This window comes from Rhea pennata, chromosome 8 (assembly GCF_028389875.1).
Source record: "Rhea pennata isolate bPtePen1 chromosome 8, bPtePen1.pri, whole genome shotgun sequence".
NCBI classification, from domain to species: domain Eukaryota; kingdom Metazoa; phylum Chordata; class Aves; order Rheiformes; family Rheidae; genus Rhea; species Rhea pennata.
In genome coordinates this window covers 22,537,899-22,565,550 of record NC_084670.1, presented here as the reverse complement: position 1 = coordinate 22,565,550, position 27,652 = coordinate 22,537,899, and the positions used below count along the sequence as shown (strand labels likewise).

At 35.2% G+C, this 27,652-nt stretch overlaps 1 protein-coding gene across 1 annotated transcript in view; it reads left to right on the top strand.

The window, feature by feature from the left end:
* Positions 1-27,652, top strand: part of COL11A1 (collagen type XI alpha 1 chain) — a 163,070-nt gene that overhangs the window by 17,268 nt on the left and 118,150 nt on the right. The window contains exons 2-5 of the mRNA XM_062581998.1: positions 91-258; positions 4,419-4,632; positions 7,133-7,295; positions 19,721-19,849. Of these exons, the coding sequence (XP_062437982.1) occupies positions 91-258; positions 4,419-4,632; positions 7,133-7,295; positions 19,721-19,849 (674 nt within the window). The remainder of the gene's footprint in view (positions 1-90; positions 259-4,418; positions 4,633-7,132; positions 7,296-19,720; positions 19,850-27,652) is intronic.

Genomic DNA, 27,652 nt, shown 5'->3' with positions numbered 1-27,652 from the left:
CAATGAAATTCATTTCCTTTTTAAAGGCTGCACACTGTAAAAAAGCAAGGTGAATAATTCTCTTTGTTGTTATTTCTGTTACTTTTTCAGCTGAACCAGTTGATGTGCTAAAAGCATTAGAATTTCACAATTCACCAGAAGGAGTATCAAGAACAGCAGGATTTTGCACAAATAGAAGGGATTCAAAAGGATCAGATGTTGCCTACAGAGTTTCAAAAACTGCACAGCTCAGTGCCCCAACAAAGCAGCTGTACCCAGGTGAGATTGTCAGAAAGCTATTACTCTGGTAAATTTTCTTATTGCTTGTGTTCTCACACTATCTAAAGCACAACACATAGCCTATCATCAGTGCCATAAAGCACTTCTGTTACCCTCAGTTAGTTGTTTTTGCATAAGAACATTCTCCTTACCCACTGAATGAAGCCATTTTTAGTGCCTTCATTTATAAAACTCTCTTCCAGATTCTGTATCATTGGCAGAATTAGCCTGTAAGTTATTTTACCGGTTTTTCATCACTCTATCTGAAAGGAAGCTTGTTTGGTGACTTTAAGTTTCTTCCTCCAGTTTCAGGAACAGTCCATTTAAAAGCAGGTATTTTTGGAGCAGTGCTGCAGAGGTAGAAATGAATTGTAGTTGGTGATTGCAAAAACATTCTCAGAATATATATGTGTATACATATATATTTTATATGTTCATTTAACTTATCTGTTCACTTTTTTATTTGTAATGGAAAATTGAAGAGAAATTCACTACAGAAATATATTTATATTAATTTTGTTCATAGTTCTTCACTTTTGAATGTCATCTCACCCAAGCTGCATATAAGTTAAGAGTTGTCTGGCTGAAAATACCATTCACTGAGTAGCATATTATAGTCTGCATTGTCATTAGCGTGACTATATATGTAATAAATTACTACCTCACCTAAGTAAGGTTAGCAGGATATGGACTGGTCTTTCCTTAAAAAAAAAATGCAAAAATGATTCAGTATACTGAAAAACAACGCAATGAAATAAATTGGCACCTTTACATTCAAAGTTTTACAACGTGTTTCATTGAAGCTAAGTGGTATAGCAGAACTTCTAGTGAGCATTCAAATATAACTGGACAAAGACTGAACTGATTCTGAATCACTGACATTTTTAAAAGTTTAGAACAGAACAAGTACTTTCTGCTAAGCCAAAGCCTGAGAATCTAGCTTGGGTTAACTTGCACTTATCCTTGATTGAAATTGTAGCACCAAGAGGTCTGTCAGCTGTAGCAAAAATTGCTCATTTCATTCTTGAATGCCAGAACAAATAAGTACCTGGTGTTGTTTGCTGACATCTAAATTTCTGTAGCCTTTGACAACCTTAATTTAGGCATGCTTTGTTTTAATGCTTTCAGTTTCTACATTCTACATTACAGCTGGGATGAGCTTGCTCAATTTCACGTATCTGTTGCAACACTTCTGTGTGAGGAGGAACTAAAAAGCATTATTTACTTACAGTGTAAAAAGAAACCATCACAAAACCTTGATATAGAAAAATGTCATACTACTGTCTGCATCGATAAAGAACCTCGAAACATTTTTAGGAGGTGATTATGGTAATTACTTATTTTTGAATTTTGTGGAAGAGGAATCTTCTCCCCACCACGGGGTAGGGGGGAGGGGAGGAGACCTCTTTCTCAGAGAATATTCTCTGAAGATATTTGGGTGACTATGTAGCTTTTACTCAGTGCTCTTTAACAGAGGAAACAGGAAAGACTACAGAAAATGCCCAATACAAGACTGAGTTATGAAACATCATTTTAGCTAAAGAAAACAACAACTTGTAATGTATCCTATGCTTGCTTTAATCTAACTTCCACAACTAGTCAGGAAGTATCTTTTAATTATGTAATCTGGTAATTACAGTTAAGTAATCTTTTAGTTATTGTAGCTCAGAGGAAGTTAGTAATAACAGAAGTTTGAAGCCTCAGTATATCCATCTGTAAAAATGGATCTAATAATATTTACCAGCTTCCCAGAATATAGTGAGCCTTAATTTCACTGGCTGAAAGGTGTTATATAGTTGTAAAGAATCATTCAGATAAGTGCTCAGATTTTTGTTGTACTGTTTGTTTATATTTTCTTAGTTACCTGTTCCAAAAGTATACCAGAATGACAGGAATAACAACTCATGCCTATACAAAGTTTTTCTAGTGTTTTTCCTTCTGGTATTGTTCAAAAATAACCATACGATTTCTATTATATTAAGATACAACTGTTCCAGACAAGAAATTTAAAAGTGGTTGAGAAGGCTTTGATAACTATTTCAGACAGGTATCCAAGAACTGTACATAGCCATCCATAAAGATTTGTAATGGACTTTCTATTAGGATGCTATTCATTTTCTGACTTCTTAAATTAAACTGTTTGAAAGAAGTGTACTTATAATCATATAATGTATGTACAAGGTAGAACATTTGGGAGTGTTATGTCAGATACAGCACAAAATGACTGAACTGAGGCACATGACACATCTTCAGTCACTTTTCTTAGAAAGCTCCCTCAGTTATTTCCCCCTCCCCCCCGCCCCGGGATGTTACCTGATGGAAGAGCACATGCTCAGGCTAGGTGAATTAGTGTCACCTGCCTTAAGAATTTTCAGTGTATCTTTCAGATTTACAGTTCACACAAGGCAAGCATTTAGTGCTTTTCAAATCATGTCTGTCCTTCCTTCTTCACAGTCATCTCTTCTCTTTCTACTTCTACTGTCGTCTAGTTACTCTAATGTTAGAACTTGTAACATATTTTAAATACTAAGCTATTAGTTTAAACCAACAGCTTTGCTTTATCATTAAAAATCTTGACAAAAAGCACATCAGAATCAGTAAAATGTTTCCTATTTATTGTAGTGACCTTTAATCCCTTCAAAATGAGATCTCACAAGGCCTAAATTGGTCTGCCTTACTACAATGTTTCAACATTGTGTAACTACAAAGTTATAAAGATGGTAGTAAACACTCAAAATAGCATTGTAGCAGACAATATAATAAATGTATGACTAAGGATTTCCTATTTTAGAATAGAGTAGTATGTCCTTTTTAAAATGACATTTTAATGCATTTTTAGTGTCATATTGTAATTGACAAGTTAATGCCATTAATAACTGGTCTTCAGGAGAAACTTCATGGAATCTTTGAAGAGTTCTCCCACAATACCTGTTTTAGAAACAGCCCTAGATTTTCTCCAATAGAAAAGAAGACTTCCTAAATTGGATTTAAATCTTGAATCTTTTCATACTTTTATTTGTTACAAAATGTAATTTATAATATTTTATTAATACTTACTCTGTTATTTTACTCTGTAATATTAAAACATTTAAGAACATTTTACTCATATGCTCATGCATACAAAGCTGCAGTTTTACACGTTTTAAAAGAATGTATATACCAACTTTATGGTTAGATTCCAGTCCCTCTATTGCTAGCATGTTAAAGTCCTGCTGCATCCACGCTGATTCAGTGTATTTTCTGTCTTTTACAATCTCAGTCTTACACTCGTTGTTATTAAGCCTAATAAACTTTCACTTCAAGTCAAATGTAGATTTCCAATTAGATTCAACAGGAGCAGTACTGACTGTAAACCTCTTTATAGATGAGTAGTATCCATTTTTAATTTTGTTTATTTGTAGTTGTAAAAGTTGAAACAATGGTTGATACATAGCTTATACTTCACAGAGAAAGTATCAGGGAACAAGTGAAAATAAAATGCTCTTTGGTTTTGCCTGGAACTCGCATTAAATAAGACTATGTATGTAATTTTTTTTCCAATAAGTTGTTCACAAAATAATCCTGGAAACATTGAAATATTTATATATACACATATATGAATGTATATATTTGCAAGGGAGAAACTAAAACAAGAGGTCATCAAGGGAGATCAAATAATTGAGAATGCGATTTTACTCAGTTGGTTAGAGTGTGGTGCTAATAATGCTAAGGCTGTGGGTTCAATCGCCGTATAGGCCACTTGTTTGAGGGTTGGACTAGGTGATCTCCAGAGGTCCCTTCCAACCTTACCAATTCTGTGATACTGTATGATAATGTATTTGCTGTAATTGCAATGCTTATTTTGTTGACTGAAATTGTAGCGTATACTTGAATTTCTAAAAAGAAGAATAGAAAAAATAATGAATTTGAAACTTTGTTTCTTGCATATATGGTATTTCCACGTAAATTCACAGTAGTCTTATAAATCCAGTTTTTAACAACTCTTAAGGTATGCCTTTTGGGAAGTAAAGTGAGACCAGAAAGAAATAAGAAGAGAGAAAAATTCTCTGATGTAACTTGTTATGTATTTACTCTGCAGAAGAAAAAAAAACAAGCAGTTTGGATGCAGAGCATACTTGTAGCAGAATGTAAATGTTCATAGACTTTTTTCATCTTTACAGATGGAGACTTTCCAGAAGATTTTTCAATATTAATGACAGTAAAACCTAAAAAGGGTATCCAGTCCTTCCTTCTATCTGTCTACAATGAACAAGGAATTCAGCAAGTAGGTGTTGAAGTTGGTAGATCCCCTGTCTTTCTGTTTGAAGACCAAAATGGAAAACCTGCCCCAGAAGATTATCCTCTTTTCAGAACAGTCAACATTGCTGATGGCAAGTAAGTGTAAAATAAACAGTTTAACATAAAAAAAATACTATCACAGACCACTGTATCTATGATTATATGGTCATTACAAACAGATACCCTAAGTATTAAAATCAATCCGTTGCAGAATTTCCAGACAGGATTGCAGTGTTACAAAATTAAGGGATCTTTGCAGCACTATGCAGTTCCAGCTTCAACTGGCATACATAGCTACAAATAAAACCAGCAAACATTTCTTATTTGCCATTTCCATAAATCAGAAAAGAGGGAATACTCACAGAAGTTAAAACTACATAAAAACTAAACATATAAATATTCTTCCTTGGTGGTATAGGAGGATACTCTGTTTTCAAAAAACTCAAGGATAGTTTCACTTTAATGGTTGTCTCCAGAGATGCCTTCCAGCTTCAACCATTCTGTGATTGTCTTCTCCTTTAGAAGGTCATAGCAGAATGAAGGCAAATAGGATCATGCAGAATTGCTCCTATGCTGAAGCAATCCAGTGAATAAACATGATGATTCAAGATGCCTCTATCTGAGGAAGTTAGGGCAGAATGAACTGGAGATTACTTTGAAGAGCTGCAAGGACCTCATACTCTGCCTGCCCTCAGTAAAAGAGAATAGTCCCAAACACATACTGCATTTAAAAACAGATGCTAATGATTTTTATGTACTAACTTCTTCTCTGTGGACATGCACTCATTCTCAGGGAATGCCATTCTAGTGCTTTTCACATTCGTTATTGTTACTTTTAAAGGAATATTCATCCTTTCAGAGGCTATTTATTTATTTATTGTGCTGCAATCCTAGAAGAACAGCCACAGCCTTCAGAGCTACACAGAATGAACTTTTATTGCAGCAAAAGAAAGCAACTTGGTAGGAAAGGGCAAATAAATTCAATTATAATGAAATAAAGACTTACATTTATAAATCAGTAAAGGATAAAAACCAAAAATGTAGTTGTCTTTTAGCCATTGTGTTACCACAAAATGAAATTGTACCATGAAACCCAATAAACTGATGTATTTCCCCAGAAGAAGATGTAATAGAACAAAACAGCAGACTTTTTTTTATTAGCTTCCTCTAAATAACAAAGCTTTGACACAGGCTTCAGAATTTCACCCAAAATGTTGAGAATCTGATTAAAAATTAAGAAATCAAAATGAACTAAACCTAGCTGTGTGCATTTTCCCACAATGAGACTATACCAATTATAAATAAAGGGTAGTCAACGCAGTCCACAGTGTGCTATGTTTTCATGCTTTGAGCTTCTGCATACTTGCCAAAGGTTGACCAACGATTTTCATCTGACTCAGCAGTTCTGTGGTGGTTGTAGGGCAGCAGTCTTCATCTCAAAATGGGATACGTTGAAAGAAGTGTAAACGGCGTAATATGCCTGAGGATGTATGCACAGTTTGCTTTCATAATGATAATGTTTAATGCATTCAAGACAAAACACTGAATTAGCATTCTAGCTCAGTGATACTGTTTAGCAGTCAGACTGCATTAGCTTTAAGGTGTTTCTTTTGATACACAGAAGCTCTTTTTAACAATGATCCCAGCTGTCTCTCTGGTTTAGACACTTAGTACCAAAAAACGGCACCTAAAATCATTTGATTCCAGCCTTCTTGCCTGTTACCAATATAACACACTTTCTTTGATGTTTCTTGCCTTGTCTATCAAAGATGTTATGACTTGTTTACTCCATGTTAGATTATAAATTGTCTACCTCTTGCTCTGAGTTAGTTGTCATTGTAGATGGCCTCACTAAATTAATGTGGTCTGTCATGTAATAAAGTGCCATAAAACACATATCACAGTTCAGCAAACTGTACAAGATTTTATTCTCAAATGTCTTTAAAGTGAAATTCTTTGTCAGTATTCCCAATCACTTCATTCAGTTTTTTGGTGAATTATGTAGACAGAGCTATTGTTACAGGAATATTGGCAAGCATTTCTAATTATGTGTATTTGCAAAAACATCAATATTGGAACTGCTGTCCATTTTTGAAAAACTTCTACACCATGGGAGTTACTGAAATAGGCAAGTAACAGAATTTGATAAAGCGTTGGTGATTAGTCACAGAACACAAATAGTAAAATGTAAATAGTGAAGAGTTCACCACTCAGCCAATGAAATATTGATGAAATATTTTTGCACAACTAATTCCGTATGTAATTTGGAAAACCAAACACATTCATGAAAATAAAATCTGTTTAAAGCTTCAGGGAAGGCCAGCTTGAACTTCATTTAATATAGGATTCTTACAGTGAGCTTTAGATCAGATTCCTTTGTACTAAGGAACAGAACTTTACATAGTAAATAGCCAAAATGTTGTGTGTCCTTTTGTGTACGTATGAAAGAAGGAAAAAATGTAGACGTTTAAAACTTTATAATTTCAATAGCTGATACAATTGACTGTCTCCCAATCTGTAATAAATGTTCTTGTTAGAAGCATATTGATCTATTTTTAAAATAGAGATTACAGCAGAAATATGTCTCTCTTGATAGGTGGCATCGAGTAGCTATTAGTGTGGAAAAGAAAAGCGTTACCATGATTGTTGACTGTAACAAAAAAACCACAAAACCACTTGAAAGAAGTGACAAAACAGTTGTGGACACCAATGGCATCACTGTATTTGGAACCAGGATTCTGGATGAAGAAGTATTTGAGGTAAAAATCAACATTTAAATGGAGTGCTTAATGCAGATTAAAATATCTTTTTTAGTCAAATATTAACACAGCATAGAAACTTTGACTTACAGAACCTATTAGGAATGGCTGAAAGAAGTAGAACAGAGAGCTGTCTCTATTGTTCAAAAACTGCTATATTTTTCTGTTTTTTAGATTGTGTTGCTTCTGGAAAGGACTTGCTTTTATCATCTTTCTGCCTGATACTGAGATACGTGAGATATTTAGGAGAATTAATATGGGGGAAATTGAATAGTATGATACTGAATCATTTTAGTTTTTGCCTCCCTTAAGCAGTTATAGCGATTTCTGCAGTTGGGAGAGGGGGAAAAGGACCTGGAAAGGGTGCGTGTTTTTTTTTTTTTTTTTTTTTTTTTTGTAATGTGAATCTCTTATATTGTTTATCCCATTTACTGATCTTTCCAGTAACTGAAGCATACTTTGGCAAGAAGGACATATATATGTTTCCATCATTTACTGGCCAAGAAGTAAATATAGGAAGGGTGAATTGCTTCTAAAGAAGCATATGACTGCCAATCATGAGGCCTTTCTAGGTAGAATCCTTATATCAGTGTTTATTTTTACATGCTAATAATGAAGCTTTTCTAAATCTATGCTCTTAAGTTTATCGTATTGTTATACAAGTCAGAACTGTCAAATTTTAAATTAAAATCAAACAATAAGAATAAAAATACAGAGCAGTAGTTAACTTAGTTCACATGCAGAACATCTGGGTTCCATAAATGCCTAGAAACATAATCCTAGCTTTAAGCAGCACATATGCTTGAAGTTGCGTAGGTATTAAGAGAGGAAATATGAATTCTGAGTGTAGCACTGTGGCATGAGTTCTTTGAATTTTCATGAACCAGCAAAACCTGAGCCTTCCAGATGGAGAAATTTCTGGCATGGTTTAACAAGTCAGCCAATATGACACACACACTTTTAGTATTCACGGCCTTATTTGTCTGTAGTCCCCCATATAGTTTGCACATCAGAAAGAAATTATTTTCCATCTGAAGATGAATTCCACCACTACATGCCTCAACTGGAGGGAGGCAAGCAGTTTTGGTCCATACTTCGGATAACTCCTTGCCAATTGCATTTGTATTTCTTTCTTAAGTCAGCAACCAAGTCCCACAGTTTTTATATATGGTAATAAATTGCTGAAATATATACAATATGTATATTAGTATATCTAAGTAAAAGAATTCAGCAAAAAATGCAATAAAAATAGATAAACTGGTATTTTGTTAGTGTTTTACAGGACTAGATTCTGATGGAAACTAAGGCAACAGGCTCTGGCTTGCTCTTACATGGTTTGAAACTTTGTTCGAAAACTTGTCAGGAGAGGAAGTACATAATAGCTAAACTGTGATCTGTGGTTTTGTTTTACTCTGTACAGTTTCTAAATAGAACTATCTGAAATCTCAGAAATGCTGAAATGACTGTCCATAGTTGTTTGAAAATAAATACGATCACTGATGCCACATACATAAAGAGAAATATCTAGTTTAATAGTCTGCATTTACTACTGTGCTTGAGCAGAACAGAGGCATGCTAGGGACCTCTCATTTCTGAAGCTGTTGATGATTATGACACTATATCTGGCCTCTATATTTTGAAGTGTTTAAAGGTTCACTGAAGTTCAGTAAACTTTCCACTGAAGACTTTTATACTGACTTGGCGAATTGGTGCTTCAGTTCTAGCTAGGACCCACTAAAAAGAAAGATGGCTATGGACTCACAAAAGAAATAGTGCAGCTGTTTGTAATGCCGGTTTACGCACTGAATGTAAACATTCAGCACTGAGAACAGCAACATTTGCTGCTGTTCACGGCATCATTGTAGATTTCCATATTCTTGCCCACCACTGTTTTTTAGTAATCATATTTTCTTTGTTATACAAGATACCAGACTGAAGATCTGACCTTCAAAACCAAACTAACATTGACAGGTCCAAAAATAATGCCCACATTGGCTTTATTAAGCAACTGTGTATCAAAAGTGCATTGAAAACTTAAGTCACATATCTAATGTCAGGTTCCAATGGTCTCTCTGTATGTTCAGTGTAAAATTATGCCGCTTGTACATTCATGATGCCGTTTGCTCAAGACTGCAAACGTGTGGAGTGTCCAGAAGTCAGGTAGCTCATCTTCATGAAAGAAGAAAAAAGGCTGAATATTGTCCCAATAAAAGAGAGTGATAAATGATTACCCAAATTGCTAACTCGGAACATTCAGCAAATATTCTTTGGTAGCTTAACCTACTGTTGCTAAAGTTAAGAGGCGTTTTTTTAAAAGCAGTTTAAGACATGTCCCTCTGTTTTAATTTTAAAAGCAAGAGCAAATTTATCTTAAGTATTTGTCCAAATTTTGTTGAGGTTTAGTGTTTGATTTGTATGAGGAGCCTCTTACTAGGAGTTGCTCTGCTGCTCATTCGTCAGTGTGTGCTAATCTGATATTTTATGATACTGTGATCGATTAATATGGAAATTGGTTTGATGACACAAACAGGGTATTGAATTCAAGCAAAGATTAACCGTCATGTGCATGCAAATGCTTGAGAACAAATAATAAACTGTGCATGTGTCTTTCAAAGTAATTTTATTGGCTAGAAATATGCACGGAATTACAGACTTGTGAAGGTTGGAAGGGACCTCTAGAGATCATCCAGTCCAACACCCCTGTTCAAGCAGTGTCCCCTAGAGTGTGTTGCCCAGGATTGTGTCCAGATGGCTATAGAATTTCTCCAAGGATGGAGACTCCACAACCTTTCCCGCAACCTGTTCCAGTGCTCAGTCACTCTCACAGCAAAGAAGTTTTTCCTTATGTTCAGACAGAACATAAGTTACTGCTGTTGATCAAATTTTGGAGTCCTCATTTACACTGTTAAGCACTTGGTCACTGAAGTGGCGCTATTAGCATCAGTGGGACTCATTTGTAAATGCTTGTCTTATGATAAGACTAGCATAATGTAACTTAAACTTTCAGATGGCTCATTTGAAATTAATCTCATGTATACTTTCAAATAGAGTGTGCACTGAAGGCTGGTTTGTAAGTAACTGATAGAAGGAAGAGAATTCCTACCTATAGCATATGAATAAATAAATAATAATAAAAAAAAGATAATCAGATGCTGGTACATGGCACATAGTACAAGAGTTTTGAAGTATGTCCATTGAAATATGTCTGTAGCTTAAATATTTGATAAATAGCAGGGATCTTTTTATTCTTTGCCAGCTTTAAGGATTTGTCATTCCTCATTTAGTACAGTTAATGTGAACAATACAACAGGTATTTTGTAATAAGTTATTAACTAGCATAGTCTTTATGCAGTGATTTCCCTATAGAGACTTTTTTCTTCAAAATTGTCCAGATTTCAGATTGATACAATGCTCTTTTAAGCATTGTGCTGTAAATGAGCTTGACGAGCCAGATCCTGACATATATAAAATTCTGATTTAAAGCCAATGAAAGTTTTAACTGCATAGAGTTTACAAGACTAAATCCTTGAAGTAATTCTAGATAATAAAGGGAGGAGATTTTGCAATGAGGCATTAACCTGATTTCATTAAAAAACATTTGAACACTTATGTACCCCTAAAGGTTCCTCCAAAAAACCCAAGCGAGCATTTGAAGATATGGTGAGAATACCTTGATAGCAATATGATTTAACCTATAGGCCCATTCAGATGAATAACTATCCCTCACTTGTTTGTAACTATGGCAGTTCTAAGTGCTTATATGCCAAAAGGCTATTCATCTGTGTGTGTTCCCCATGAGGAAGACAGCAGTAGCCGAATGGGTAGAGCTTTTACTGGCTGACCAAAATTACTGAACAGCTACGGTAGAACAAAGAAGCTAGCCCAAAATAAAACTTCCACGTGGACATATAGCATGAGTGGTGAGTCATCAATATTTTCTATTTCACACTGTCCTATTGAACTGTGCTACTTGCTAATGTAGCCGTAACCAACGTGGTTTCCCTGTTACGTATTGCCTTTGATGACTGGCTAAATGTTTACTGTCAGACAAAGAATGGAACACAAATGGAACATAAACCAAAAAACGCAATAGGTTCTGGGCAGAAACATCAGTTAGCAACCTTCTAGCTATCCATTGCCAGAGAAGTGATCGAGTTCTAGCTTGGGAGAAAAAATAAGAACCGAAAAGAAAGCAAGCAAGTTTTCTATTTCAGAAACAGGTAATACAAAGCCATATTTTTTGCAAAAGCTTACTATTTAGCTTATTGTATTTTACTTTCTTTGATTTTTGTCAGAAAGGATGATCATTTGGACATTTTTTAAGTAGTATTTCCGAACTTAGGCGGAATGAACAAAGGTAAACAATTCTGGTTTTCCTTTTTCACTTCCTTATTTTAAAAGGGAGGGGAAAGGAAGTAAAAGGAAAGCTCTGGTAATTACTTGGAGTTCCAGTTCATTATCAAAGAATATTTTCAAGAAGCCAAGAGATAGTCACTCAGCTGAACTACAATTAGATTTATAGTTAACAATCAAGGCTCAAGTAGTGCTGCCTGTTACTCCAACTCCAGTAAGTTTTACAGATGGGATTTGTTATCCCTCATTTAATATTGTGTGTAGTACACAATTCAGTTTTAAAGAAGAAAGAGGAATAAATGAGATTCAAAGATAAATGGCAATTTAAAGCATTTGCATTTGTTGCATCAAGAAAACAGGATGTCTTTCTCAGGATTTTTAGACAGTTTTATCAATTTTCTGTCGAAGAACTATTTCTCCACAGCATTAAGCAGTGTTCACATACTCTGTGTGTGTGTGTGTGTGTGTGTGTGTGTGTGTTATGTACCCATGCTGTATACATAGGTATTGTAATAATTTCTCATGGGAGAAATTGCTGCAGCCTTTGGTCTTTGTCAGACCTAAGAACAGCCATGTTTAGAAGTTATAGATTATGACTGATTATACCAGTCTATTTCTTAATGAGATTGAATTTGTAGTAGTGTAACCACCAGTTTTCAAAGAATCAAGAAGACATTGATCTCTATGGAAATTTTGACCTGTACAGAATTCTGCTTTTAGAATTTATTGCTTTTACAGTGCTTCAGCCTGGCAGGCTCTTAGTGTCTTTCTTTTGCTATATTATGCAATGGGCCTGGGTTATGGAATATTATATAAAGGCCTCTGGAGCTCTTCATCCTTCAAATCTTTGCAGGAAGATTAAATGAATTCTGCAGCAGGTTTTTCTAAATTCTATAGTAATAATATCCAGGCTGTCTAGACTTCTCTTCTTTGGAGTCTATAGTTTTGCTGTCACATAACTAATTGGAGAAAGTTGGTGCATTGACACAGTTTAGGGTTTCCATTGATTTACTCAAGATTCAACCCTGGAATCCTTAGGTTTTAGCCATCATATGAAAACAGAAGTTACTGACATTGTTCTTATGAGTTCATGTAGTACCTGACACTCATTGTGTTATGCTCTTATCACCATTTAGATAGTCATAACTAAAAGCAAATTACCGTTATAAGCACATAACAGGTACTCATTGTGGGTGTCCAAAATATGAGTTGGAAAGACAGGATTTTGCTAATATTAACCCTCCCACTCTAGCTGTCTGAGTGTCATGTAGAACTAGGAAACTAGAATATAAAAAGTTAGATAGTGCGTGGTGGGGGGGGGGAACAATAGTTTCATCTCAGATTCCTTCATTTAGTGTGATTACTCTTACAGCCTTGAAAGAATTCACACTTCTGCTTTTTTAATACTGCTGCCAGGTAATACTAGAGAAGATGTCCTTTATCATTGATAAAGGACCTTTAGATGATAAATACAGTGTAAATTAACTACTTTTTGGTTGTACTTCTATAATATACTATATTTAGAGAGCATTTATAAGATTACATAGTTACAGGGAAAAGAGAATCTGCTTTATTCTTTCAAGATGAGGGAGAATATCAAAGACTTTTATAAAGTTGCAACTAAGGTAAGAAGGAGCCATTTACATTTATTACATATAATGATAAAATAATTCATTCCTTACATATGAGGCCCCCTAATTTACATCATTGAGCAAGTCAGGCACCATAGCTGTTGGAGACCTGCCTTATCTCTGATTTCTGCTATAGAACTTAACAAAGGCTCTGAAAAGATGGAATTAACATCAAATATAGTGATTACTACCATGAGGTTAGTATCAAGAGATATTTACTCTATAAAATTGTAAGGAGAACCTGTCAAACTACTGTTTTCTTGCAAATCGTATCTTCATTTCATTTTTCATTATAGACAACTTGGTGTTTTTCTGTGTCACAAAGTGTTTCAAGATCAACAGGCTATGTTTTCAGTGCAGGTAGCCCACCTTTGTGCATTACTGCTTAGTGAAGCGTTTTTTTCAACAAAAGCTGGGAGCGCACACACACATACACCCTTTCTGATTCTGGAATGTCACGCTTTTGCCTGTGAGATATTCACAGAGGAATTTTCAAAGAATGAATTCACCACACACTTCTAAATCTTAGCTGGACCATGCCTTGTTGCAGAACAGTTAATTTAAGAGAATGTCTCTGCAGCTGTTCTGATAGGCAAACATTCAAAAGCTTTGAGCATATTCTCCCGTCCGGGTAGCTCTGTAGCCCCATTCTTTGTACTTGCTGTGGCATGCCACAAAGATACTCTAAAGAATGTTTCCTCAGGTCTAATAAACTCCTTTTAATAGCCTTGAAGGATTGTGCAAAGAGTGTTTCAAATTTTCAGTGTGTTTTAGAATAATGCCATAGAAGTAATCCTTCTGTATCTCATTTGCATCCTACAATTAATTGATGGATGAAATATTTTATAATTCTCAAGCAGCTTATTTCATATAACAGTGAGGCTGATTCAAAAGCTTATGATTTTAATTATCATCATATTCCCAACATAGATAGGAATTAAAACATTCACAGACTCTGTCTATTTCTATTCTGTATTGAGATTGATTGTTCAATTGCATCATTTGGGCATAGAGAGTTATGTGTTGGCTCTGACATCAACTCAGTATCTGTTTCAATCAAGTATTTACATTACTGAACCTTAAGACTTCAGATTGACCCATTTTAGTCACAAGAGGTGTTTGTATGCTTAAGGTTAGATATGCTTAAATACCTTGCTAAATGTTCACCTTCATCTGTGGGTAACTTAAGCAGAGATCTAGCTCTCAGCCTTCTCATCGTTAATATTCAAGTAGTGTTAAATATCTGCTCAACAATTTTTAAAGTACATTATATTAAGTGCAATTCAGGACAAAAAAAATCTTATAGGGCGGCACGTTCTTCTTATTAATAACTAAATAGGTTTTCAGCACTTTTCATGGTCACAAATTAAACATACGCATTGTTATAAATAATAAAATGAAAAGTGTCTGGGGGGCCATATGAAATGAAATGACATTACAGGCTCTATCTGGTGCCTCAGCGTAAGTTCTCTGCCTCTACTTCCTACTCGCATCACATTTACCTCTGACATCAAATATTGGTGGAAGGCTTACTGAAAAGAGATATCGAACATTTGACTTGTAAAGTGCACTATATATCATATGTTTTGGGGTTTTTTTGTGGCATTTGTGGATAATAAATTCCAATCCAGAATTAGACATGATGTTGAGAACATACTGATCTCCTGACTCCTCTCCTCATCCCATTCCAGTCTCTTTTTCTTATATGTCATCTATTTCTGAATTTTTTTTTCCAGCTTTCTTAAACAGCTTTTCCCACTGTTTATGGCAGCTGCAGGTTGTGTATGTTATGCTCACGTGAGATACTCATGGAAGCATCACTCATTTGAAAAATAGATTCCTTAGCTAATTCAAATTGATTTATTTCATTTGTATTTGTTAGAGTTCTGTCAAAGGTGAAAGGAATTTGAAAGTTGTGTCTTACTACATTGCATTATTTGGCATCTCACTCTTAATTTTGTGGTAAAATAGATAATAGTGTGTAATTTCTATTGAATGGATGTTTGATTCATTCAGCTGAGCTTGTTAGAATTGATTAAGCTTTTTTTTTTTTTTTTTTTTCTTTAAGTGCATATGTGGTTTCAGGCTTATGTATATTGATAGAACCACATCTTCCCTTTCCTGGGAAGACTCATGTTGAGGAGCTTTGGGAAGATGCCTGTTCATGACAATTTAATAGGGATGAAAATGGAACTAATCTAAATAGCTGCCTTTTTGTGCTTATTTTTTGGCTACTCTGTTCTCGTTTCTTCTTCGGCATCTTAATTCTCTTCTTCTCATAATTCTATCCTGTGAGACTTCCTTTTGCGCTGCAAGTTTTATATGAGAATAGTATTATGTATGTATGAATATATGTTTAGATTCCTCGATGTTGATTTAGAACTGTTAATAACCCATCACTCTATTTATCCATACTCATTTAAAGTTCTTGGGATTTGTGCAAGTAAGTCAGTATGTGCCAAATTTTGTGACTCTGGGTCTTAAAGTACTGCCATATTAATACTTTATTCACAGAGTTTTATAGCATTCTTAGAGTCAAGTGGTTGCAATCAAAGAATGCAGTTTTGAAGACTGAAGTCATTTGGTGAAAAATTCTCAAGAGTGTAGGTTTGTCCAGTAAAAACATGTGACTGCAGGATAACAAAGTCACAATTAGGAAATGCACAATAATGTGTGTGGAAAGCTGTGTACTAGATTGGTGACCTGATCTGAGATGAAAACTCTTCAGCTCTGAAGCAGCATTGTCAATGCATCACATACTTGAAGAAGCCATTTAACAAGCAAAGATAGAAAATTAAAAAGCAATGATTGTATTGAGAAAAGAAAAACAATAGTTTTATTTGGAATATTTTTATAGCAGATGTTGAAGGATAAAAGAGGAAAATCGATACGTGAGGGGCCAAGTATTAAATCAATCAGTTTCTTAGTGAACTCGCACATCAGTAGCTAGTAGCTTTGGTACAACAGGTATACCCTGCAAGACGGCCTCCCTCTGTGTGGACCCATGACAGGCAGACAGGCGGGGCTGGGAAGTACAGTCAATGGATCAGGAACAGCTTTAAGCAATTTGCAGACATCTAAGCCAAGTGGTAACAGCATGCTGAGTGCTTCTTGCAGGCACGCAGTCCAGCAGAACCATGTGCCAAAATTCCATGGCATTAAAGACTAGCACAAAGCAAACTCCAAAATCCTGGCTGACTTCCCCTAACTGGGTTCTCTTAGCATATCAAACTAAACAGACAGTAGTTTTAGGAGCAGTTCCTGCATTACTCACAACAGTGGGCACAGTGTGTTCATGTTGATCTGTGTGGGCATCTCAGGGAGCTGTGTATGTTTGTGAGCCTACTGCAAGGTGTATGAGCTGGGATCCATCATACCACTTAAGGCAGACGAATGACTTGAGCTCAGCAGGTGAGGACAGGGGCTCTTTTATCTTTCAGTTGCTAATTCATTCTGACTCCTCTGCTTAGTCTTAGCTTTGCTGGTAAAAGAGGAAAGGCAGACCATTTCAGAAACACTTTGCGTTGGAGGAGGCAGGATGCCTAGCCTAGATAGAAACTGAATGTGAAACCTCTCACAGCACTACACTGCAGTCTTGAGGGAGTTGCATAAGGAATCAGAGGGCGAATTTCTCTGTACCTATAGCATGTGTTCAAATAAGGAAGCATTAGTGAGCAAAGGAAAATAAGAGACAGGCAGGGGAACATACTATGACATTTGTAGCAATTCTGGAAGTTTAAAAACTATATTCTAATCCTAAATTAATCTGAGACACACATGAGTATGAAGCAAAATCAGTTGAGATTACTGTAGCAAACAGATTTGTAATGTGTAGTCACTGTGTGCTGAGAAATTAAATATTTTGAATTTTATGTTAAGTTAGTAAATAATTCTTATAGAACTGAGGAAATTGCAGAGAGTTGTTTGGTTGGTTGGTTTTTTTTTTAGTTTGTCTTTCCTGTTTTCTTTCTGGGAGGTTCCTTTTTAAAAGGAAAGAACACTCCAAACTGTTGTTAACTATTTTGAAATACTCCGCAACTTTTATTATTCAGAATAGTGGAGCTTTTCAGTATGATGTTGGTTTTACAAGTGAGATATAGAAATAGAGATGAAAATAACTTTTCTTAACTATTAAAACTTTTATTTGAACATATTCTCTATTGTATATTTATGTATCACTTATGTTTGATTCCAATAACTGTGTCTCTGCTACGGTCTTTTCCTTTATTTCCCCCCCACCTCTTCTATGGGAGTACAGATGTGATGCAAACTGTCAGAATTATAGCTGATCACTTGCATGCTGAGCTGCATGCTGGTAGCTAGGAAGTGCCCTAAATTAAATCTTAGGAATTTAGACTGGTTCCCAGTGAACAAGTAAACAAACAGCACGAAAGTGGCAGAGTGGGAGTTACACCTTCCCACCTCCTTTCCAAACCAGACAGCATGTTCAGCCAGAACTTTGCAGCTAGTCAATTGGTATTAGTTGGCATTGCTGTGCCATGGGAACAATAGTAAGATGATATTCAGAACTGTGACACTATCACTTTCTCTGAACATTCTAGTGAACAGATGTTGTCCATAACAATATTTAAAAGTTAAATGACTTTAAAGTTCATTAACTGTATTTCTCATTTGCATGCAAGCTTATGAACATGCTTTTAATTCTTTGTCCTCTATAATATATTCTGTTCATTTCAATAGATATTCCGTAGACATTTTGGGGATGGAGACATGAACGTATTTCTGTAATAATGCAGGTGATGTGAAACTTATAAAGCCTAGAATCAGTGATTAATAGCTTGACTGAGTCAATTCCTCATCTGTCTCAGGAATTACGCTATGACTTATGACACAAAAAAACAAGTGTTAACACACTTTCTTTGAAATGACACCTTCATAAAATTTCACCCTCACGCTTTCATTTTCTACTCAATTAAAGTCTTACAAACAATGCTCCCATACATTTATTTGGCCATTCAAAAGCTTGTGACACATTTTCTAAGAGTGCAGTAACAATTTGCTTTAGTTGTCTTTTCACCGCTGTTGTGCTTTAAGACACTCTAAGTTAGCTATCTTTTCTCAGAAATGTGTCTGACCAATATAAGACACATAGCCGTTGGCTCTGCAAGAATATAGCCAATGTTAGAGAGTCTCAACATGTAGTTGTCACGGGAGGAAGAACAACACCAGTGTGAGCTCCTAAGCTCAATTTATTAAGTGGAGCAAGCAAAGGTTGGGAAAATCCTTGGACATGCACACATGCGCGTGCATGTGCACTATGGTTTAGTAAAACCCACTCCGGTTACCACTCCAGGGTTATTCCTGTGACAGTGGTCCAAGCAGAGGACCACAAAGGCATGCGCTCCTTGGCCCCAGCACATACAGCAGCCTGTTACCAGCTCTAGTCACATATTGCATTGAATCAAGGACAAACTGAGGTCCTGTGCAGAATTCGGGGGAATCTTTTTGAGCATAGGGCCATGTGGAGTGGCGCACATTTCTGCAGCAAATCATAGTAACTGTCTCTTAGCCCACATGTGATTTCACCTGGTAGGTGCATTTACTGCCAAATGAACAGTGTTAATGCTGCTAGAGGGCTCGAAAAAAAATCAACCTTGGAATTGACAATTTATATTCATTTGCAGTGATTCGTACGTATCAGTGGTACTACACAATTTGGAATAGTGTATTATTGTGTCAAATACTGGCCATGCTATCTCAGATACGATATCTATATATGGCTTCAAAAAAGACAAAAAAAGTCATGAAAGCCCTAGGAAAAAAACTAAATGAAGAAGGATTTAAATGATTGTAATTGTTGCCTTAAAACAGAGTATAAATAAGGGAACAAGGTCTATAAACCAATGAATGATCTAGAGAAAGTAAAACAGGGCATCTGCTGTGGATATTCTGGAACTTTCAACTTCTTTATTGGAGGTCATTGCTCATAATATCAATGGTTAAGTATCAGAATCATTATCACAGGAAGATAACTTCCATTTACAGACTTTCTCATTTTGCTCATAGAAGAGCTTAATGGGTAAAAAATTACTTAGTTTAATATTTTCAGGGATTTCCACATGAATTCTAGATATCCTAGAATTTTTACCCTTTTCCTTACCTACTCCTTACTTAGGCAATCTCTATGTAAAAATGTAGTGAAATTGGCCTTTTGTAGTGAAATTGCTCTGCATCCCTGTAAAAGCATCATTTTCATGTGATATGACCACTGAAAAATCATTTTGAAGTCAGTCTGAATGGAAAATGCCATCTGTGAAAAATTAAGTAGATATGTTATATAAAACCATGAATATTATTGTAATGTCTAGTACATGTGTTGTATGCCTATTTCTTTTTTCTATGTGAAAACTCTGTCCTTCTGATGAACTGCAGTAGGCAGTCTTCGGTTTTGTTGTTTAATCTATATATACTTTCTTGCAGGGTGAAATCCAGCAGTTGTTGATTATAGCTGACCCTAGAGCTGCATATGACTATTGTGAGCATTATAGCCCAGACTGTGATTCCCCAGTGCCCAATGCTGCTCAGGCTCAAGATCCTCAAGTTGATGAGGTGGGTAATCAGTCATGTATTACTAGATTTATTGCATGTTAGTGGTTTTGCTGTATAGAAGTTACCTGGGGAGCATTTCATTACATCTAAATGGCATACATTATTCTAGACAAGAAGAAAAAAAGTTACAGGAGTGCATTCTTTTTTGCTACTCACTCATTTATGACAAGCCCTTGAAGGAGCCTATCACTATAGTATTTAAATTTCAGCATTCTCAACAAAAGTTAAACTATAATTCCTTAAAAAAAAAAAAAAGGCAGCCATCTGAGTTTTTAGTTGTGCCTCTTTGCTGCTTCTTTGTGTACTTGTGATTTTGCTGATGCTGAATACCCCAATATGCCACATTTGAAAGATATGAGAGGTACAAGTATTTTGCACTTCTACTTTTATTTACAGTTCTACTACTAGAAATGTAATGTATGCTATGAGCTATATGCAGTACACAAATGTATGTACATACTAAATCATTTCAGACAGCTCTGCTAGCAGGTACGTATCAACAGGGACAAGACAGAGTTGGAATTTTTCCCAGAAATACAAAAAATTTTAATATTCACAGAAACAGTTTCTCACTGTAGATAGCTGTCACAGCCGTAAACTGAAAATTTGCTAAAGGCAATTGAGGAACCTCAGATTAGTCCTCTGAGAATCAGCTGTTGTAAGTACTGTACATGTTCCAAATACTTCTATCAAAATTGTCTCGTATTTCTGATATTGTTAAATGGAAAAGCTTCTGCAAATGTAACTAGTCTTAATTGAACTTGGTTCTGGACAGTCAGCATGCATTCAACTGTATGTGATCTGACTGGGTATTGTTACTCAAGTGCTTGAGAGATCACCATTAAAAACTTGCAGAATCTAAAACACCTGTTTTGAGTCAATTTTTGAGACAGAATTTTTCCTGAATACATACTAATTTTATTTGTTGTTACTGTTCCATCTGACTGAAAACTATATCATCATATGACAAAGGTCCATGGAATCCTGAACTTAGTTCAAGGGAACTCCCACATCCATTGCATCAGAAGTTCAGTTCAAGATGCATCAGGTCACCTGCACATATGCAGAGGCCTTTACAGTACGTTACCATGCCTGAAGCCCGGTTTCTTTGTGAGCATCATGTAGAATCTTATGTCCATGTGCCTGCCTATGTGAATCTCTATGCACTATGTTCCAAAACAGATCAGGGTGAAAGCACATAGTTGATATTCTATGGGAAGAAAATAAAAGCAAAATAAAACATCTTTTTTCTCCTTATTAAATTTGCAGTTTTGCCTGGGAACTTTCTTGGACATGTATTGGGCTGCTCTGTGTTTCACCATTCAGATACATACATATATATATATATACACACACACACATATATATATATATGTGTGTGTGTGTACCTTATTTATTTATTTTTGAATGTGTATCTTCCTGTGTGAAGACTAGGAAAGTTTGAATGGGCTAGAGCTTTTTTGTTTTGAAAGGAGACCAAAGAGTCAGTCTAATGAACTGATCTTTATGGGAAAATGATGATAATCATCTCTTGGTCTCTTCCTTGAACAAGACTATATTTGAATACTTAAAATGTATTAACGAAATGTGTAGTACTGTCACTTCCAAACTGCCATCAACTCCCAAGCAGGAGTTAGCTTAGACAGTTTGCAAATATTTGCTTGCTCTGGGCACCACTGATGGCAATGATTACTCCTGTCTTCCAGTTCAATAAATGTGGACAGGACTTGGAGTCCACAAAAATCAGCTGGAATCAGATTGTAGATTCAAGGCCTACCTAACTCTTGATTAATTCAGAATGAGTACTTGTGCTCAGTTATTAACAGTTACTACTACTGAATTGTAAGACTTTAATTCCGCATTTCTAAAGGATGTAGGAAATGAATAAAATAGGCTCGGGGATTACATTTTCTTCATTATGAATGACTAGCTGAATCTTCCTCTGTCAAATTTTGTTTATTCTGTCACAGCTGTTTGATGCTAGCAGCAGTTGAAAGCTAGTACTCCTCTGTAGATCAAAAAATAAGCTCTTATCATAGTTATAAAACCTAAATGTGTGCATATATATTATTATATGGTCATAGTGTAGAGCATCCAACTATATACTGCACACATACTGAAAACATTTGGTCAACACTAAACATTATCCTATCAGTTGAGAAAGAGTACCATAAGATCAAGCAGTCATGCACTGTTCTCCTTGGACATCCTGAGCAGAGAACATTTACAGCCTAATGTAATAGCCACTAAAGTCAGCAGATACTTTACCATTAAATTCATCAGTCATTGTAAAAGTTAGTGCTTTTTAATATGCTTTTCTAAGGCCCTCGTTTTACATTTTGATAATCTGAAAATACAGACAGTTTGAGGGAGCATCTGCAAAGAAAACAGTAAAATAAAAGTTCTTAATTTGTAATATCACATCTTAAAGTGAATTTGAAAGGATAAAAAATAATAATAAAATGGAAAAGTCTCATTTCTATTAGCATCCATTTATTGGTCTGAGTGGTTGTTGAATCACTTTGGTTTCTGAACTGAAGACACTATTTCCTGCTTTCTATCCATAAGTGTACAGATATAGGTTTATATGAATATTCCCAGTGAAGTCAATGTATCTCTTTAAGATGTTGTGAAATAGTCATCTGACGTAATCACATCAGTAATACTACCAGTGCAATGAATAAGTGGGATTAATATGAAATGGACTGACTGACTGAATTGCTTGTAATGATAGAAATGTCCACTATAAAGTAAGATCTGTTATAAGACAGCATGCTGCCCATGACAGCAGGCTTCTTCATTATCTTCTGAGATGCAGCCTAGCAAATTGCACTGATAATCATTTTCAAGGAAATAAGTGAAACAACTTTAAAAAAGGATTGGAGGAAGTTATAGAAGATACCATTGCTGTGTGTGTTTTTTTTTTTTTTTTAAGAACTGTGTTTTATGATAGATTATTGTGAAATTAATTTAATAAGATATTATAAGATAAAAATATAATTACAGACAGTCTACATGGAAATCAGTGTTTTCATACAAGCCTGATTGCATGCTTTGAGGAGATTACAAATTTGATAGTGATAACGAATAAATTTGTATACTTAGACTTTTGTGAAGCTTTTAATTTGTCAAGACATGATATTTGAATTAAAAAAATAACGTTATATGATAAAAATAAAGAACATGATAAAAGAATTCAAATCTATCTGCCCTATTTCAGACAAACAGACAAAACTGTTTGTGACCATCCTTAGGCTTCATCTGTTGCTATGTCAGTGCAAACAATTTGAGGGGTACGTGGCTGACCAAACTGAGATACTCATCCAGCTTACAGCTAACATGAAAAGATAACTGTTTAGCTAGATTGGTTTCCTTATTTGATCTCTCAAGTTTTCTCACAAACTGTTTTGATAGAAAAAGGGAGAGGTGGCACTGGGCTAAAGGCTAGGCAGGATTGTGGCTTTCAGCACCATTTTTGGCTTAAGCCAGCATAAGCTTAAAAAGTTTGTTGGCAATTGCCTCAGAAGACTCTTGTTCTCAAAGTGAGGAAATAATTTGTGTATGAGCACTCAAAGCAAAGCTGTGGCAAAAAACAGAATGCGTGTCTTGGTATGTAAACAAGGAAATAAGAATGCTGGTGAAATTTTACTTCTATATGCTGCTGATTAAAACATATACTGGAACATCACATACGGTCTTGGTGTTTAGTCACTAAAACAATCCCAAAAATGTAAAGGATTCAGGTAAGCCACAGACGTGCTGTGACTTGCTCATTTCACTCTGAAATTTGAAAATGACAAAAAGCGCTTGAGTAGATTAACAGTAACATCTGCACACTTTATTATTTCTTTTCTATTGTTCATTTCTGCCTTCAAGACAAACTTTAATTTAACTGTACATAAGCTGTCTCCATGCTTGATTGTGAATAGCTACGTATGAGTCCCTATCACTTCTTAAGTGATGACCTCAGCTGTGGTCACTGCACCAATAAAGTGATACTTAGAATTTACTACAGAAATTGTGTTGAGTCTGTAGTTGCTTCTGGAGGAAAAAGAAAGGATATTTGACTACAGAAAATGCTGAAGCTTGTAAAGGGAGAGAGAGTACTTCCCAAATGGGCCAAACCAATTTTTTACTCAATTATGAAAATTATTACTTAATCATTATTACTTAGTAACTAAATCGACAAGAAGTAGGGAGGAGAAATAAATAGAAAATGTCAAATCTCTGTACTAGAAAGTTATCATTCCATCTTAGAATTCTACTAGCAACAGTACTTCTTCTTGGAAAGTCTGATGGTTATTAATATTGGTTGAATTTGAGTTGAAAGCACCAAAAGCTCTGCATTAACTCATTCTATACATTCAGGTGCATTGCAGGGTTTATGAAAATACTTATTGGCAAATTGGCCGTTTAGCTAAATAGTGTCTTTGGGAGAAAAGGGTCTTTCATTTTGTTGACTTTAAGCTTTTTGTTCCATCTTGCATTTTTGTTTCAGAGGAGGGGTTTTTTGTACTGGGCTTTAAGATCAATTCATTTTCAGGATAATTCCAAAATAGCACCAGTCATTCTTAGTGAGAATTTCTCATAAGATAATTTCTCATTACAGTCAGATACAGAACATGTCCTCCAGCAGCAACTGTAATGTACACATCTAACTTTATAGCCTCAGTGATCATTAAAATTGTTTCATACTGAAATTAGATTTTAAGGATTGAATATGGGTATCAAATTATATTAAAAAGTTATCAGGATTATTTCCTAAGGAAGTTAGGCCTCTGTTCTTCTGTTATAAATACCTTCTGAGTAGCCTGGCTTCTGTCTTGTGTTTAAAATCCCTTCTGCTATAAATGAAAATGCGTTATACTCAGTTTCAGTTCAATCACCTAAGTTTGGCCGGCTCACAGAAATCAGAGCAGAGAGAGACTGCTCTGCTACTACTCCATCATGAACTCCATCTTCCTTGATGTTGGACTGTAGCCTATAGTATATTTTCTAGAGTGTCGTCAGGTCAAGTTTTCAGTGGCTTTAGTTATCAGGCTTTCAAATCTGCTCTTGGAAGGTTCTTTTGCAGCCTAATAAATTACACTATCTGATTCCTGCTGGATAAATTGCTCCCTGAAGGAACTCTGCTTCATTTATTTTGGACCTATCCCAAACAACTGGATTACTTCAAGAAATGAAATGTATGCCTTTAATGAAATGAACTTGGAGGTAAAGATGCAAATGGCACCTATATATGTCAGCTGGAAGGTTTTCAGACATCATTTCTGTTAACTTAGTGTCATTTCTTTCAGTTGTTTGGCTGATCAGAAAGTCTAATTTCCTGAAGAATACAGGAAATGTACTGTTTTCATATTCAATTTCAATCACATTGAGTACTGCAGCTAGTTAACTTAGCAGGCTGTAAAAATAACACGCTTCCTAGCTCTCTTCATTTTTCTTTGGGCAATTAAGTTAATAAAGACTGTTAAGTGTCTTGTTCTTATTTTCACATAGGCTGTTTTGGAAGTTGAAGATTTTGCTTATATCTTCTTTTATTTCCTTCCTTTCATTACTTTCATGAGCAGTATAAAGATTATGTGATTGACTATCTTTTAAGTCTTCCAACTTCTTCTGCCCTGAGTGATATATGGCACCATTTATTTATATTACTTCATCTGATTTTCAAAAAGTTTCATTTTGTTTGACATCCTTTATTTTATTGCATTTTGTAAAGTATTACTAGGCCTAGAATGGTTCAAGGTAATTTTTGCCTCATTAGCCAGCTAAATCATTTAGTATAATCTTTAGGCAATAAAAAAATTGAGCTTATAACAATTTGTTGGTTTAAGATATAGATTGCTATGTGTCATTTTCTCCTTTTTCCTCCTAATTTGGAAAGGTAGAGTAAAAATTGCTAAAATCTACATCTCAGGATGGGAGGATAGATTTCCAAGTAATTTCTATATGGATAGCAGAAGAATTCATTTTCAAGTAAGGCTGTCTTAGGAATATTTAAGTCATTCCACAGTTGAAATATGCCTTGCATGCTTCTGATCTTTTGCTTCTGAAATTCATCTGATGAAGAAAACAGTTCATCCCTTTAATTGGAATTGCATGATGATCTGGTAGTGTAATATAATTGCTCTGGTAAAGAAAGCATGAGATCATAGTGGAAAGATTTTGTCCCATCAAGAAACAGCAGGTTTTATTCTTCCTTTCATTTGTAAGAAAACAGTCATATGCAATATTCATTACAAGGATGGCTGTGCTGTTATTATTGGTGGTCTTACAACAGAAGTAGGAAAAACAAAAGAAAATTGCATTATATTTGAAGTATGTGTTACCTGATGCCTGTTAGCAGAAATTCCTCACTAAATTCCAGCTGTTGTTCAATATGAGGTCTTAACTGAACTGTAAATATGATGCTTGCCATTTTTTTCTAATTAATACAAAATTACTGGGAAAGGTGAAAGTTTTATGTATTTTGCCATTTCTAGGAACACTTGGGGAATTTCATCTCTGTTGTTTCAGAGCTACTTATAATGATCCCCTTATCTAGCAGAATTAGGCCCTAGGTAAACTGTGATCGAGAAAGTTCAACTCAAGCAGGACTGAAATAAAGCTGCACAACTGTGGAAAATACATCTTGCATTTGGCTAAGTCTATACCATCAGAATGCTCCACAATATAATATCTCTATTAATTCTTTGACTGCATTACCAGCCAATAATATCTTCTTTTATATAGATAACAAAGGAAATAATTTTCTCTTTACTTACACACTGCATCTGTGTGATACCCGTTTTCATTCCCTATAAACTGGGTGTAATAGCCTTGACTAAATTTAGAAAGAGGCAGAAGACACTTTTATGTGTATAGATTCTTTCTCTACTAATTAATTAAGAAATTCTAGGTACTTTTCCCTACACTTTCAAAAGAATCTACTGTTTCTCCATTCCCCTTATTAACAGTGCAACCATGACTGGTTTCTAGGAGTGCCCCATGCCTCTCCAGCTAATAATAGAACTAAATACTAAGGCCTGGGGTGTCATGGGTTTTCTACTCAGACATGGTAACGTACAAAATTTGAAGGTGCTCTTGTCAAGGTTTGTTGAGGCCCAAAACATGCCTGAAGAGGTATGTTTTTGATTCATTTTGTTTGGCTGAGGAAACGTTTATAAGTGATTATATTTATACGTTTATACTTGATTGTCACTGGTAGGCCAGAATGACTGAATATGAAGAGTTACGGTCCATTAAAAACATTTTTCTTGTGTATCAGCATTGACAGAAGATAAATTGTTTTTTTTTGTTTGTACACTTTTATCATTTCTAAACAGATATGACTGTTTCAATGCTATTGTACTACTATTTCAAAGGGCTGTTTTTACCCATACGTTTTTGTTTGTTTGTTTACTACTTTTACTTTTTACTTCCTTTTTATGGTCTCCTAGAAATGTGCCATTGTGTTTTCCTTTCTGATTGTCAGTTGCATACTTCATTAGAAACAAGTTATATAGAGTTGCATTTCCTGGACTACAGAAGCCAGAAAACATGTTTTTATACATGTACACATCTGTAAAAATATATCATCATTTCTCATGAGGCCCTTGGACAGTATCAGCTGTTTCACTGACTTCATTGAGAGTAGGATTGAGTCTTAATTTACCAAACAGGGGGAGAATAATCAGGTATAACTTGTCAGACTTAACTCTAAAATACTGCTGCCTTTGAACAGTATAAATAGAAACAACATATTCTGGCAACTCATGCCAGTGATATCACTGATGGAATCAAAGCACAGTTTAAATTATATAA